The sequence below is a fragment of the Aquarana catesbeiana genome, linkage group LG01 (assembly GCF_042186555.1).
Source record: "Aquarana catesbeiana isolate 2022-GZ linkage group LG01, ASM4218655v1, whole genome shotgun sequence".
Classification (NCBI taxonomy): Eukaryota; Metazoa; Chordata; class Amphibia; order Anura; family Ranidae; genus Aquarana; species Aquarana catesbeiana.
The window spans coordinates 496,234,913-496,252,088 of NC_133324.1; the positions used below are offsets into that span (position 1 = coordinate 496,234,913).

General features: G+C 39.0%; 1 protein-coding gene across 11 annotated transcripts in view; it reads right to left on the reverse strand.

Moving 5' to 3' along the window:
* GATAD2A (GATA zinc finger domain containing 2A) overlaps nt 1-17,176 on the reverse strand; it is a 141,135-nt gene that overhangs the window by 28,950 nt on the left and 95,009 nt on the right. For 8 of the 11 annotated variants that reach the window (XM_073592336.1, XM_073592388.1, XM_073592363.1 and 5 more), the window contains exons 2-3: nt 15,873-16,047; nt 3,666-3,913 (exon numbers count right to left, since the gene is read on the reverse strand). In XM_073592336.1, coding sequence (XP_073448437.1) covers nt 3,666-3,913; nt 15,873-15,989 — 365 coding nt within the window. In that variant the 5' untranslated portion in view covers nt 15,990-16,047. The remainder of the gene's footprint in view (nt 1-3,665; nt 3,914-15,872; nt 16,048-17,176) is intronic. The other 3 variants (XM_073592407.1, XM_073592396.1, XM_073592416.1) reach the window with 1 other exon arrangement.

The window sequence follows — 17,176 nt, forward strand, 5'->3', positions numbered from 1 at the left end:
GCTGCTCTTGGTATAAAAACTGTTTGATCCTCATGAATTAAAATGTTAATATAGCTTGATAATCTATTTGCAAGAACCCGGGCCAATATCTTAACATCTGAGGTGAGGAGGGCGATAAGACTCCGGTAGCACTGGATCCTTACCCTGTTTTGGAATTACTATAATTATCGTTTCCTGCAATGACTCTGGGAGTCTTTTTTCCCGAAAAGTGTCATTTAGTACTTCTAATAATACTGGCAGTAAAACCTTACCAATTTTTTTAATAGATTTCCGTCGGTAGTCCGTCCATCCCTGGTGCTTTATTATGAGTTTGTGCAACTGCTTGTTTTAACTCTTCCAGGGATATGGGGCTATCAAGAAACTCTTTCTTCTAGTTTAAGTTTTGGGAGAACCAAATTTGTCCAAGAATTGTTTTACTTGGTTCATTGACTTCTCCACCCTTGACTCATAAAAGTAAGGTGTAGAAAAACAAAAATATTCTGGATACTACCTGTATCATACCTTACTACCCCTTCTGCAGCCCCTCCCTTGAACCAAAGCTATCACAGCTAACATACATCCCCCTTGTTCTGTAGCCTTTGCATTACCTCCTCTTCACAACTTCTAGAACTCTTAATTTTTGATATTCCTTTAATCATTACCACACGCATATATGCCTTCATAGTATCCCACACTACTAATAAGGATGTCAAGTTTTTATTTATTTATTTTTTAAAAATCTACCAGCTCTTGTTCTATCCTGTCCTCCGTTAATAACAGCCACTGTGGATTGATTTTCCAGGGTGAAGATAAATGTCCCTCAGTCTGTATGGTCAGTATGAATGGGGAATGATCGGCAAGCCCCCTGGGACTTAATTGACTCTAGCCATGGTAGAAAATTTTCATTCCTCAAAGCCAGGTCTATTCTTGACAGAGAACCATATGTACTCGAACAAGACTATTCTCTCTTTAGTGAGCATCTAATTCTCCACATATCCATTAACCCCATTTCTTGGGTATAGCCAGAAAATCTAGTTCTCTCCGTTCTTTGATTACTCTTTCTGGTGCTAGGTCTATCCTCCTCCTCATTCAATTAAAATCTCCCATTACTAGGGTTGGCAAGTTCGGCCACTGTACCATTTTCCTCAACACATTTTTCAACACTTCCTCATTATCTGGAGGAGGAACACAGGCATTCACCAACAAAAAGTTTTTATCATTTAGTGAGCACCGAAGTACAATATATGTCCCCAGGATCTTTAAAACTCTCTCTACATGAAAACCGTATCGAACAGATAATCAAAATGCTAACAACCTCGAGAATAAGTAGAATATACTAAATGAGTTTGATATGTGAATCATGATCTTTCAAAAAGCGTTGTATCCTGTCGTTCAAGGTGGGTCTCTTTCAAAAAGATTATTGCTGGTTTATAAAACTCAATTGTGAAAAAATATAAGGTAAATACTGCGCTAAAGTATAATATTATATATATATATATATATATATATATATATATATATATATATATATAATCTCTGTATCAAAAACTATTGAAAATCGCAAAAAATGTGTATATAAACATGTTGCGCTTATAAGTGATAGCCTGAGTGACAAATAAGAAAACACAAAAAAGGTGCACAATTGCAAAAACAAAGCAACAAATTCTGAGTTTACAAAAAGTGCACAATCTGTGTATGAAAGTCTATATGAAAAAACTCATCAACAGTGGAAATAATAGTCAGTGGCAGAAAACAACAAAACAGTGCGATTCCAAAAGTGTAGTAAAAATCCAACAATCCTTAACCCAAGAAGAGGAAGAAGAGGGGGAAGGAAATCCTGGGATCAGAGGACCAAACACCACTCAGTATGTGGGGACCCTTACCTGAACTGGTGGACCCCCTAAAGAGCAAGGTCTAATGCGCCAGCAGATTTAGCCTTCTGCAGGGTCTAACAAGCCTCCGTCCTCCTGAAGCACTCCAAACACAGCGGAAAACCTCTGTGATGTCCTGGATCGAAATGGAGAGTCCAGTCTGTGAAGCGCACGCTCAGGAAATGGAACTCTACCCTATAGGCATAAATTGTTAAAAAAGATGGCAGCGGCCCAAAAATCTCCACACGCCGTTCTCTGCCACAGACTATTATTTCCACTGTTGATGAAGAGTTTTTTCATATAGACTTTTATACACAGATTCTGCATTTTTGTTCACTCAGAATTTGTTGCTTTATTGTTTTTGCAATTGTGCACCTTTGTGTTTTCTTATTTGTCACTTAGGTTATAAGCGCAACATATTTGTAAACATATAAAACTCAATTGCTTCAAAAAAAAACTGCCAGTCTCTTTCGATGACAACACCTTAATTTTCCCACTCATTTCATATCACCAACTGATATTCCACTAATTATTTTTTAGCAAAAAGAATATGATTTTTACATGTAGGAGAGAAGTGCCAGAATTGGTTAAGTTATGCATAGTAAGATTAGGGCAACATTTTTCTCTGGATTGCCAAATTAGGCATAATCACAAGTATTTTAATATATATGCAAACTATTTTAAAAGTTACTCTTCCCGTGTGCAAGCAGCAAGTTTTTGATATAAATGCAGTGTTTAAACTTTGATATTATATTAAAAAATGTAACTGCGCTGATCAAAGTACTTATACAATATTACCACTAAAGGTTTCTGGGTAATCGCTGGCGTCACTTCCTGTCCTAACTCACACCAGATCGAGGCTTGGAACGCACGCCGATCCCGGGATACAAAGCGGCGGAACCAAACCAAAAAACACACTGCGGGAATGAATGTGTCAGTCTAAAGGCACCTGAATTGTGAGTGCACATTTTTACAATTGGGGATGTTTACCTTGTTGGTTCAAATACATTTTATGAAAGTATATTGCGCTATGATGGCCATTTACATCTTTTGAGATATCAAGATTTGAGGAGTAACTAGCGGCACTCTAGCTGGAGAAACATCAGGATAGTGGAGTGGTTATCCAGATATGAACCAAAGGCAAAGTTTTTTTTCTAGGCTCTGGTTAGTTACTATTTCAGAAGGTGGTGGTGATGCACGAAGTGGTGAAAAGGCTTCTAAAATAGCACGGATGTGATTTTGAACACACTACGCACATGGGATTTAAATGATAGAAGTGAACTTTTGGAAATAATGTTAGAAACCTGTGTCCTGCCGTTTTGATAATTTTGCACTTAATAATTTAATAATTTGCACTACAACTTTGCACTATAGAGTTTTGATGTTTTTGCACAGTTCATCAACACCGCTTTAGTGGTATATATTGTATAAGCACTTTATGATCAGCGCAGTTACAATTTTTTATACAATATCAATTTCCCTCTAAACAATGGTAGAGAATATCTCTAACTGCAGCAAATTTAACTTTTAATTTCAATTTTAATCATAATTTTTGCGCCAGGTGATACATTTTTTCACTTTATAGTGTTTAAACTTTGCCTGCTAAAATAACCTGTACACCCTTCAAATAATTACATGTAAAATGTGTATACATTATAGAAACAGACCTCTAACCCCTAAGATTGTTTTCACAGCTTACAAGGTATTCAGCTAAACACAAACCTTAACTGAATAGAACTGAAAACAGCTTCCAGAACATGTTAACAGGTCACAGCAGACTACATAAACTGGTATCTACCAGTGTTCCAATAATACCTTTTTGAGGTGCTCATATCCATTGGTTCGTCTCCCGTCGGTACTTCCACTTTTATAGTTGCTTTCACCTCCCCACTTTTCAGCAGTCCAGGAACTTTGCCAGACTCAGTCTTTATCATAAGATCCCCATCTATAAGTCCTTTCTCCAGTTTGATTTTCTTATTGTCAATGTCATTTTGTGTCACCTCTCGTTCCAAAGCCCTTTTTTGGCTACGTGTCCGGCATGTTTCATCTGCCATAATGATGGCCTGCAAATAAATACCATACATATGAATTACTACAATACAGACACTTGAATTATGTACTAGATCATTTTTGGCAAAAATCATTCAAAAAGGTTTTTGGTTTCTCACCTAGGCCACAATGTCATAATCGCAGGAGAATTAGTGGGACTTTATTTTTATCTGAAAAAGGGGCTCTCTCAGGCAAGCATGCCCTCTTGTCAGCATGCATGAGCTAAAGGCAGATGGATTCCAGGAAGTAAATGCTACATTAATCATCTGCCCTTACTCAAGCAAGCCATAGCTTGAATTGCTAGGGTAGTGTTTTCTCAACAAAATAAAGCATTGAGACATGGATAGATCGCAGGGTGGATTTGATTTAACTCAAGTCGATGTAAATAACGATTTAAATCGCTAGTAAAAAGGCTTGATTAAAAAAAAAAAAAAAAAAAAAAAAAGGAATTTAAAGAGCAACGTCATCTCTATCCCGCTGTTGACTCACCGACAGTCCCATTCAATTTAATGGGACGGCTGGTGATGTGGCAGTGACACAACAAAGCGACGGATGCGGCGGCAGCAGATGAGTTGATGCCCGCTAACAGGTGCTGCCATGATGATCTGAAATGACAGGTGCTCTTTAAATGCAAGGACTTATTCTTGCTGGTAGTTACAATCTAATATTTGCGAGCAAAATTAAGGTTTCCCATTTAGCATATTAAGCTATCAGGTTCGTAAAACATCAATATCAGAACCAATTCAATCATACAGTTTGTAGTGTACATAGATTTGCAAAACAATGGGATAAGGGAATATTCCTGAACTTTGTTTTATCTCATGGTTACCGTGAAATTGTGTGAATGTACCAATGCAGTGCATGTTATCCCAGCTTGCATTCATTGGATACATTGAAGGAGTTTACCAAAAATGTAAATATTGCAGAATATACAGCCTCATGCTACATAACCAAGCTCCATTTCATGCTAAATAAACTAAAATTATTAGAAATGAGAAGTCCAGCCTGAGCTCCTTTGGCTGGGCTTCTCCTTTGGGTCACAGGAGTGCAATTAGTTTTGCACTCCTGTGACCCGTTTTCAGCAGCGAACGGTCTGAAGTCTACTCTCTGCTGACGTCACAGAAATCAGTCCAGGCAACGCGTCATCACAACAAAGTCTGGATCCGCCAGGTGCCTGGACTGATGCACTTCTTAGGCGCTCAGTGAGCCACTGAGAGCCTGAGATGGCCGCTCAGCACTCCAGTGAGCGTTGGGGGGCAGAGCGGAGAGCTGCTGAACAACAGGCAGCAGCTCTCTGCTCGAGGAGATGTGAGAACCGAGCTATCGGTGGTTTTCAATCGCTCAGTTTTCAGTGCAGAGGCAGTGCGTTGGGGGACAGATGCAGCATCGGTCCCATGCTGCATCCACCTAGGGAAATATGAGGGGGAAAAAAAAAAAAGAATCACCATACTTTTTTAATGCATCTTAAATAGAAAACTTTTAGATTGCTTTTGGAGTAAAAAAATCTTTCTATTAAAAAAATTAGAGATAGAGATATATATATATATATATATATATATACATATATACATATATATACATATATACATATATATATATATATATACATATACATATATATATATATATATATATATATATATATATATATATATATATATATATATATATATATACACATACACACACACACACATACATACATACATATATACACACATACATACATACATACATACATATATATATATATATATATATATATATATACACACATATATACATATATATACATACACACACATATACACACACACACACACACACACACAGTTAAAAAAAAAAAAGTGGTCAGATTAAAAATAAATTTGCAGAATTGCAGTACCATAAAAATTATGGCCATACACACTTCGATAACTGAACAAATAGTTTCTTTTCCAATAGGAATATTTGAGCTAGAGTCGACAACACATTCAGTCAAATGGATTGTGATCAATTGCTGGGAGACACAATTGTAAATTAATGATCGCATCTCTATTTTCTCCATGCAATCTCATAATTTGATTGATTGAAATATGATCAAAATCCACAAAGAAAGCATCTCAGTGCTGCCGATTGATGCAAAAGGATTAACATTCTTTTACCCTGGCTGATTGACTCGGTTTAATCAAATTCAACCAAAATCGAGCCCTAAATCGATCAGAAGGGAAAAGGATTATTCCATTGTTTGCCGATTGTTGAGGTTGAATTGAACAACGATTAGATAATAAAGTCAAAGTGTGTATTGCAGGGATTTTAAAAAAGGTACATGAGCTGCAAATCTAGTAATCTGAGTTTTTTCACATATCCCCTTCACATCATCACATTCACCTTCTTGACCAAAGTTTGTCACGGACTGATACAGACGTCTCATTTACAGAATCAACCGTTCTTCCCAGACCTGGGTTACACTCCACATTCCAGACCAGATTTATATTGCAGTTTAGAAAAGGGGATAACAGACCCCAGGTGGTATTATGTTGTGACATCAAGTCCCCACGTGACCTCTCGTTTTCCCAGGATGCTGCTGGAGACACAAAAGCACTTTCTGGAAAACCAGCCTGAACTGGTTCCAGACAACGAGAACTGCAAGTGGCGTTAACCCCTTGCAGTGACACCGACACCCGCCTCCCCCTAACCCCCCCCCCCCCCCCCCTTCAAGGCTGGCCTGCTGCTTGTGGCATTCCTGTACAGAGTCCAAAAAAGCATCACTCTTAAAAAAAAAAAAAAAAAGGGGGACAATAAGTTGCCAATGACAGTTTTATATTACACCAACACAACTAAAGAAATATAGGATATACAAAAACACTTCTGTCTTTCTTTTTTTTTTTTTTTTTTTTTTTATATATAGATATGAATCTCATTTGACTCCCATTAGTGGTAACAAATGTAACAAATGCTCCACCTGCCTTTTGCTTTTATTCTATTCTAATTTTTTTTTTTTTTTTATAAAGTAAACCTACTCTGAAATACAGAAGGTTGCTGGCCTACTTCTAAAAAAAATGCTAGCTGCCTGGCTGTCTCTGGGTTCAATACTTTATAATCAAAGAGCTAAAAAGTAGCTATTAAAGAGTTGAAACCAGAGCTCCTAATTTGGATACAGGTTTGTGACCCAATTTCATTAAGTTATTGACTCTGCATGTCAGACAGACAAGTAGAGTTTTTGGGAGGCTCGTATTGTCAGCCAACTGGTTCTTTAATATTGCTAGTAAGAATTCAAGCTTCTATGCCACTAGCAACTAAAACAGAAGTGGCAGGGGAAGTTTACAACCGACAATTTAATTAGGAATGTAATAACAATATCAGAAATTCAAGACCTGAATATTGCACAGAGAGTTCAGAAAATTGGAAAATTCCAATTCAGCTGTTCCAGCAAGTAGTTTGTCCAGCAGGATTTCCAACATACTGACCAGTACTACTGTCTCCACAGAAACTAACAATATCTGAGGGCGATACTTTGCCCCTGTGTAGGCAAACTTTAGGTTACAAAGCCCATAGGCTAGTGGAGTGATCCTGGCAGATTTGTTTAACAATCTGTCCCAATCACTAGTGTACCACCAGCCCAAGATCAGTGGTCCCAGCAGCATAAGTCAGTACCAATTTCCTTCTCAATACCCTGAGCACTAGCAAATGAACGGGGGGGGGGGGGGGGGGTGTTATGGTGAGTTTCTAAGGAAATCCTAGAAGCAGTGAGCTCGGTACACATCTCCCAAACCTCTAAAGAAGGGGTCTTCAAACTTTCTAACAAAAGGGTCAGTTTGCTGTCCTTCAGACTTTGAGGGGGCCGGACTGCAGTCAATGTGAGTAGAAAATGCCCTGGCGTCAATAAGAGAAAACAATACCCCATCATTGGTATTCGTTGGAGGAATATTGCCCTGTTGGTATTAGGGGAAGAAATAGTGCCCCATTACTGGGGTCAGTGGAAAGAATAGGGCCATGCACTTGGGGCCAGTGGGAGGAATGGAGTCCCATAATTGGTGGCAGTGGGAGGAATAGCACCCCGTTGTTGGCATCAGTAAGAAAAACACAGAAAAACACCTTTGAGTGCAAGGTTTAATGTACAATAACATAAGTATTCCAACACTTACAGTGCAGTAAGAAGTGATGTGCTCGTGTGGGACAAAGTTCGCCCGGGATAGTCTCCAGTGTCTCCCGCAAGTGCAGGGAACCCGCCGCGAGTCATTTTTAAAGGAACATCACCTTATTTATTTGGACTCTTACTGCACTCCTGGACTTAATTATAAAGTTTTGTCCCAAATCCAATCCCTAATACTGAGCGCTAGCATTATTTTTGTTATTGTTGGCATCAGTGGCAGGAATTATGCCCTACTGTTAGCGTAAAAGGAATAGTGTCCCAAGAGCCTAATAAAAGGCATGCAATGGGTCACATCTGGCCCCTGGGCTGCAGTTTGGAGACCACTGCTCTAAAACATAACAGTCTCAGAACTTCCAATAGGGATATAAAAACACCATGATGGAGATCCTGTACATCTGCTTTAGGAACAGTAAAGTGTACATATTGTTACCTGCTATTAATAAATGATACCCCTATGCAAGGCCAGCTTTAACCGTAAGCAAAATCAACTCTGAAACATCAGTTTTTCCATCTGGCACATTACTATGCCAGAGAATCTTGTTCACTATTCATAACTGTCTCTACAACTGAGACACAATGATTTAACAAATGAGGGCCCCATAGACTGGCACAGATAGAATCCTGAAATTTTCTTAAAATCACTTCTCACATCAGTTAATCCTGAATGACCCAATCATAAAACAATGCCATAATCTGTTGCTCCATTTGTTTTCATTGGTGTGTGAAGAAAACATAAAAATGCCTACTAATGAAGGGGTTAACCACTATGGGTCAGGTTTGTTGTAAGACTTTCATTCACAATCACTACCACACCCATCCCTGGGGGGAAGCAGTGCATCTCGGCAAAGGTTGTCTTAATTTTCTTGCCTATTACGAAGCACTGCAGCAGACTCAAAGAAACGTACAGTTTGAAGATTTGTGTACACAGAATACTTATAGCAAATCTGAGCCATGGGTAACTTCAGGTACCAATCCCAGGGAGATTCTGAATACAGCATCCATAGAAAAAGCTCAGTCAAGAAATTCAAAATTTCCAGAAATTTTTGTCAAAAAGTAAATCACCATCATAGAATAGGACATTACTTGAGTCCAGTTATTTTTATAGCTCACAGAAATTGAAACTCTACATCTGCGTGGTGCAATATGCGCATATGCAATATGAGCCACATTCTTTTAGTGTTATAACAGCAGGAACCTCAAAATGCCTGTTATTTTATTATTACCTGAAAACCCTTTGTGCAGCTCTTCGGAGACTGGATTCAGACTGTTACTAAGGGCTTGATTTCCCTAACTTTTGGATTAGGCTTCCTATTAACTTCGCTACTTTCCATTTTGAAGCACCCCAGCTGTCACAGAAACCAATAATGGGGCTTATTTTACTCCCACTTTCTCTTCGGCCTGTGCTGTGGTAAAAAGAAAAAAAAAAAAAGAAAAAAAACCACAGCAGGATCAAAATTTTCAGACTGAGGTGTTCTACAACCCATAAAATGGGTTCCTAATGCTATGCAAAGCATGTCAATGAACTGCTATTGTGCAGTCATCTGAAAGTGTTAGGGGCTGCATGTGAGGCCATCTATAAATTTCAAGTTAACCACTACTGCTCTATAGATAAAACACGGTAGATGCTATGGCAAATATCTGATATTCAATATCTGAATATCTGATACCAGTTCTAGGTCTGTTTATGTCACCATGGCAGAGGAAGTGGTCAGCATTAGCAGCTACAATGTTTATCTGACAGGTTTCCTTCAAGATCTGTAGACTTCAGGGTCAAGACATTCTGCTTCTTGCAACCCAAGAACAAATGTAATCAATTTTAGGGATCGACCAATTATCTGTGCGGCCGATAGTCACTTTTTTTTTAGAAGTATTGGTCAAAAAAACGGCCGATATTTCTTCAAGGGGTTTTACCGGATCACCCCAGTACCGTTCTTCAGAGCGGACGGTCAGCCTTATTGAAATAACAACCGATGCGGCTCAGCCGCCACTCGGCTTTAATAACAAGCAGCTTCGTTCAGGTCTCGGATCTAGTAAGATGCCAGTAATCCACTTACTGGCATCTTAAAGGCATTTTTAAAAAAATTAATTATTCAAAAACTTAGATCTTGACGTCCTGAATACTTTGAAGTGCAGGAGGGGTTTGGGGTCTTATAGACCCCTGATCTCTCCATAAAGAGTACCTGTCATTGCCTATTACTGTAACAAGGTTTTTTTACATTCCTTGTAGCAGAAATAACAGTGATATTAAAAAAAAAAAAAAAAAAAAAAAAAAAAAAAAAAGTAAAATGACAATGTAAAAAAAATAAATAAAAAATTGTTAACGTACAAAATATCGGCATAAAATATCAGCAATCGGCAGGAGAGGTGGCCAAAATATCGGTATTGTATCAGCACAAAAAAAAAAAAAACACAATATCTGTCGATCCCTATTATATTTCAGCTTACTAGTCGTAGGATGTGGTGGATGCATTCACACTTTTTCCTTAATTTTCATCTGTTTATTCTAGCAGAAACATCTGCTTTTTTTTGCCGCACAACACACGCATGGTGGAGTGCCAGATTCAGGTTACATAGTTAGTCAGGTTGGAAAAAAAGACATAAGTCCATCTGGTTCAACCATTAAAAATAAATAAAATAAAAAAATATCATACAATCCCATATACACAATCCTATACTCACAGTTGAGCCAGAGAAAGGCGAAAAAAACCCCCAGAAAAGCATGATCCAATTTTCTACAGCATTGGAAAAAAAATCCTTCCTGATCCCAGAAAGGCAATTGGATTTTCCCTGGAGGTTGATGCATTTGTTTCATCCATGTGCATACCTTGAAATACAATTGAATATCTATAGCAATACGCATATACAGCGCATTGTTGCACAGCAAATTATCTCATACACATTAAGTGTAAAGCTGCCTTGAAGTGAATCTGTGCTATGTTCATGCAGGGCAATGCAACTGGTTCCCTTTGAAGGGCAACTGCATTTATAGAGGGGGGAAAAAAAAGAATTTTAACTTCCATGTGATTTCCATATCTTGGGAGTGTTGGAGTACAGTACAGGACTAGTGTCCTGTACTCCAAAATATGGAATTTACAGGCAAGTCAAAACAAGTACAGGCAACCTTTTTGTTGCAAAGTACGAGAAAAGGCTCTACAGGAAAGGGCTGCAAGTTTAGAATTGCGCCCAACGGGTACCAAAAAGGCTACTATGCCAGGAAACCCCCCCCCCCCCCCCCCAAGAGAATATTCCCTAATGGGTTCAAAGGGTGGTTTCTGCAAGGCAAGAAAGTACACAGGTTGCTGCAAGGAGGGCCTTTTTCAAGATAGTGGGGACCCAGAAGCCTTTGAAAAAGGGTGCTTAAGGCCAAATCCTGCCCTTTAAGGGCAATTAGAGTCATGTTCTGGTCAAGACCTGTTTTCAGGAAGCCCAGAATGCAAGGCACAGAGTAATCACTGGGAATTGACTGCGGGCACACCAGGCAAAATACGATTTCCAAGGTATGATATTAGATCTTCCTGAATTTGCTTTTCTTGCTTTCAGCAAGGTAGGAATCAGACTCAGGAATCCCTCTATCCTTTAAGACCTGGGTTTCAAACAGCGATGCCAATAAAGCTAGGGTGTGAGAAGCAGTATGGAATGGGGCCAGGGGTTGCCTGCAAAAAGTCTGAGTAGGTCTGTGTATCAGGTTCTTCTGGGCCAGTTTGGTGCAAAATCTTGCAAAATTTTTCTCTTGGCTTGACTTTGTGCAGCAGGCAAAGCAAAATTTGCAATGGAGGGAAGTCATAAAATAAGCCTGATCTGATACCAGGGGATTATTATGGCATCCAAGTCCAGGACTAGAAAATTCCAGGTCCCGGCAACATACAGAAGTAGCTCGTTATTGAATCTGGAGGATAGGTTTTCCACATCCGGAACCCCCTCCAATATTTGGTATATCAGGTCCAAGTGGTGGCTGAGATAATCCATCTGCCAGTTGTCCACTCCAGGAAATCACTGGACTGAATTTCTGTCCATTAGAGAATCTGGTTTGCTTCCTTCGAGGCAGCCAGGCTCCTCATGTACCCTAGATGGTTGATACATGCCACTGTGATGGCAATGTTTGATTGCACCCTGGATTGGGTGTCCTCTCAGAAGGAGAATCCAATGCTGCAGGGACAACCTGACTGCTGCGAGCTCCAGGATGTTGATGGTGAGCTTGTTTTCCTCTCTTGGCTATGTTCCGTGAGCTGTCATGATGGGAAAACTCCTCTCTAGCCTCACTTGCATCTATTGTAAGGATTTTACAGTGGTAGGAGAGGAAGAACTTCCCCTCTGTTAGGGATGAGGTTGTGATCCACCAAGATAAGACTTTCTCCCCTGGCTGGATACTGGATAGCAGCATGAGAAAGTCACGGGAAGGGACCAGTTTTTTCCATGCCGACAATAGTTTGCTTGGTGTTTTTCCAATGGAACCGAGTGAAAGGTACTCTCGTGGAGAATCCAACTTGGATTTCTCTTCTCAGTTCTCCAGCATGAGCACTTAGACAAATAGCTTTCTTTCCTGGAAGAAGGACTCTTGGGATGTGTCCTGAAGGAATAGTTTGTCTGGTCCTGAGCAGAAACAGGTTAAAATCTGCAGCAAAGTTTGTTAAAATACTGTAATACTGTGCAAATGTACAACGATTACCCAGATGGGATAGTTTTTTTTCACCCTCAACAAAAGTAGAGTTACTCTTAAAAACATTGTTTACACGTGTGATAAAGCGTGATCTGCAGTGCAAAGCGCCTTAGACAGCATTTGAAATGCAGTGAGCAAACATATTTCCTCCTCGCTGAATGTTATAACCACTAAACCGCACACCAGTACACTGCAAGCAATTGTGGGCCAGTTGCAGCCCCCCAAACAGAAGTGTAAAACTAGGGCTAACTGCTCCCCCTCCAGCAGTTTATTATGCAGATGCCAATTCTGTTTAATTCTACCACCCACATTAAGTGGTAGGGTCACAAAGGCAAGTGCAATCCTACATGTGGGGCCGCCATTAAAATTGCACCTATTGCTTTGCCCTGCCTCACTTTAATTACATGAAATATCACTTCAACTAGCAATTCTGCATTTTTTTTTTATTAATCATTATGTTCACTCACTTTGACTGGAGTGTACAATGTTTCCTTCTTTGTGACCTTTATCCATAAAAGTTTCACTGTGGCCAACGATGCATCATTGAAACATTTGGCATTACCCCATATCAGAACAAGTGAACCAGAAATGAATTTCTGCGTTTACTCTCACAGGAAAATATATGGCTTGTATACTATGCATAAAGCTCATAACAGCACTACTGTACTAGGGTTTTATTTCTACTCAAGAAAAATTTAATTCAATTTTGTTCAACAAGTAAATGACTGGTGGCAAGAAACATCTTAACACCATCTACCCACTGCCCCTCCCCACCAAATGACACGTTCACAATTTTATTTACCAAGGGATTTGTAACTCTGTAAAGCCAGGAAGCTCACTCTATTTCCTAATTCACCTTTACGGCTTCTTGCATCAGCTCCCTGCCAATTGGACATAGGTCACGATGAGGGTTCTTTGTCCAATAAACAAGCTAGAGGTGGTGACACAGGAAGCCAAGTTGATGATCCAGGAAATAAGTGTCACCTACCTGACTATAGACTTGCTGAGGTGGACAGATTGCAAGCCTGCCTTTACAGCTTTAAATACATACACATAGCTAGAGATCAAAAGGGACTTCAAACATACCAGAGTAAAGCTTTCCATGGCACCCTAATCAAAGATCTAAGCATCACTAAATCTTCACAAAAGTTATGAAGAGCATATAAGCAGGAGATGTTTTTTCCCCTTCCAGAACTAAACAAGGTAAAATAACCTACTAAAAATAAATTTAGGACTTAGGAGGAGTTTAGGAGCAAATATATATTATTATAGCTCAAAAGTATAGAAAAAACAAAAACAAAAAACCTTGCACTGATAAAATATGTATTGCTGAAATACACACACACACACAATGCACGATGCATTCCTAACACACAAATAGGTGATGATGAGCCCACGATGACTGCAATGAATAAAATAAAGCAGGAAATACAAAGTGAAGACTGCCAGACATAACTGCAAGTCTAATCAAGTACAATAAAATATATGCTTTAAATAAAAAAAAAAAAAAAAAAAAAAAAAAAAAAAAAAACACACACACACACACACACAAACCCTGCCTAGTTTGTAGAGGAGCAAAAACAAAATCTAAAACATCTTAAATCAGGAAAATCCATGTATGTCTGCATTGTCCCAACTCTGTGGAACAACTAGAACAATTATTACATAATCATGCAAGTCTAAAATCAAACTGTAAAGCAAAGGAAAACTGTACTGGAGGAAAAGATTGGCTGGGGGGGCGGGGGGATATGGGAGGAAAGGTTGGTTTACGTGGGATCCTTGATGAATGTATATTACTTAAAAATGTCTTCAATACTAATTTACCAAAAAATATGCATATCAAAATGCTTACAATGTAAATAAGGAATGTAGAAGCACTGCTAGCTCAGACAGCAGAAGGAATGAATAAATAAAACTGTAAGGAAGAATTTGCAGTGTGAAGCCAGCAGCGGGAGCAGTGAGACGAAAGGACGCAGCAACACACCAGCTCTTGAGGATCGGCCAGTTTACAGCTGTCTGCAGGAACACAATGGGTTAAGCTCTGCCATTTTGGTGTCATTCACTGATATGTCCATTAACGGTGTTACAGAGTAAAATGGAAGTCATTAACCCTTCCTGGTAGTCCTAATTGCTACAAGGGAAGTAAACTGCTTTACTTAAAAAGTTCCTGCATTTTCTCACCTAAATATAAAATCCTCCAGCATAAAAATTTAAATGTCTTAGAAAATAAAAAGGTTAATCAAGGCAATAAGTTCTGTTTTAGAAGAAAATTTTAATAAATCAATGCACTACTGTATGCCGATTTCCAGGCAATAAAAGTGAAAGATGTACAAAATGCTGCGTTTACAACATAATAATAATGTATATTTACAATCGACTTTTTGCTAACCTGCACAATAACCTACACAACAATTGTATAATAAAGCATATTCTAAATAATTTTATCAGGATCCATAGAAACTCTGTACAAACAAACCACAAACATTATCTACACAGAAATGTTAAAAGGAATCCTGTAGCAATGAATATGGAGGCTTCCATTTTTGACAATTATAGTTAGTTGGCTATCACTTGCTGAACAGGAAAAGTCAAGATTCCGGATCTGCGTTGCTTCTTTTAGGGCTATGACTTAGAAATACTAACTGCTGGATTACCATGGCAGCCAGGGAATTCTCAAAGACTAGCATTAGTAACCTCCTAACAAAAAGCATGAATTATATGAAATGTGTAAGGTACCATTGAAGATAAATCTTTAAAAATACTAGCAGACTGTCTAGAACGTGAATACGCTCAGAGTTAAAGAAAAACTTCAGTCATTTTGTTTGGCTCTGCCTGCCTGCCTCACCATTTTCATATTCCTGGCAACTATGGGAATTTCATGCGTAAACACAGCAATTTTGGCACTTCCATAAAGGCCCTTCATTGCACACTCTCAGGGAAATCTGTGCGTGCACAAATGTGCCGCAAGACTCTCCTGGGACCAGAAACCGAGCGGCACCACAGTGCAGGTGCCGAATCTGGGAGGGAAGTGAGAACATCACTCTCACCTAGGCTTTGCAGCACAAAAAAAAAACAAAAAAAAAACAAAAACATGGGGGGGAGTCAAGACAAAACTAAAGTTAATTTGGGGTTTAAGTCTGCTTTAAAGTGCATGTAAGCCAAAAAAAAATAGGTAACTTACCAATTCGCTCCCATCACATGATCCCGCAGGTCCGGCTCCTGTGTCAGTGAGCAGCTGCTGCAGGGTAGAGGAGGGAACACTGACAATGGATGGGCCATGGGTGCCTGTGTGTGACATCACAGCTCCCAGAATTCAGAGCCGTTGTTGAGTGCTCCCTTTCACAGAGCTGCAAGATCTGTGATCAGAGCGGATTAAAAGGTAAGTATACAGATTTTTTTTTTTTCTCTAAACAGGTTAAGGCAGGAGAGGTAGGGGAAAAAAATAGATATAACAATAGATGTAGTTAGGCTTTTCTCCCACTTTAAACAGACCAAAAGGCACAAAATAAGACCACTTTTGAGTTCACGTACATGTAACAGGTCAAAAATATGTAGGCTGCCATTGCTGACCTTAAAATGCAAGCTGCCTGGCTTTGTGCTTAGGCTTGACTGCTTTGAATCACACAGAACAGGTATAAATCAATTCTAATACTTGTACTATATGATTGTTCCAGAAATAATAAATACTGAAGCCAGATGCAGTCAGACAACTAGCATTTTTATGAGGGGAGGGTCAACTGTACACATTTGTGTAAAGGCAGGTGTATGCTAAAAAGAACCCCAAGTTGCACTTAGCGTGCAACTGCACATTATCATGCATTTTCTTTAAATTTATTTCCTGTGCATTAGGGTAGAACTATAGGCAAAACTTTTTCCCCCCCATTTTGAATAGTCAGGGAGGATAACTAGGGATGGGCAAACGGTTCAGGCCTGAGGATAAGTCTGGGCTGAACTTTGGTTGTTCGGATGTTTGGGCGAACACCAAACAATATGCGGTGTTCGGGGCAAATTCAAAAGCCGCTGAAACACTGTTAAAGTCTATAGGACATTAACATGATAAAAGTCAATCAAAAGTGCTAATTTTAAAGACTTATATGCAAGTTATTATCATAAAAAGTGTTTGGAGACCTGGGGACATGTATCAATGCAAAGTTAAAAAAAAAAACAAAAAACGTTTTTCCGAGAGCAGTGATTTTTTTAATTTAATGCTTAAACAGTAAAAAATGAAATATTCCTTTAAATATTGTGCCTGGGGGGTGTCTATAGCATGTCTGCAAAGTGGCGCATTTTTCCTGTGTTTAGTACAAAAAAAAAAAAATTTTTCGGCTCATCTGAGGCGTGATAGAAGATGAATGGACATCGGGGGATATTTATTTTTTAATAAAGGACTTGTCCCAAGCTGTCGCCTGTCTTTTTTTTACCATTTTTGACATTTTTTTTTGTGAAATGGTAGTGGTACAATGTACCCAGTTACCAATTCTCATG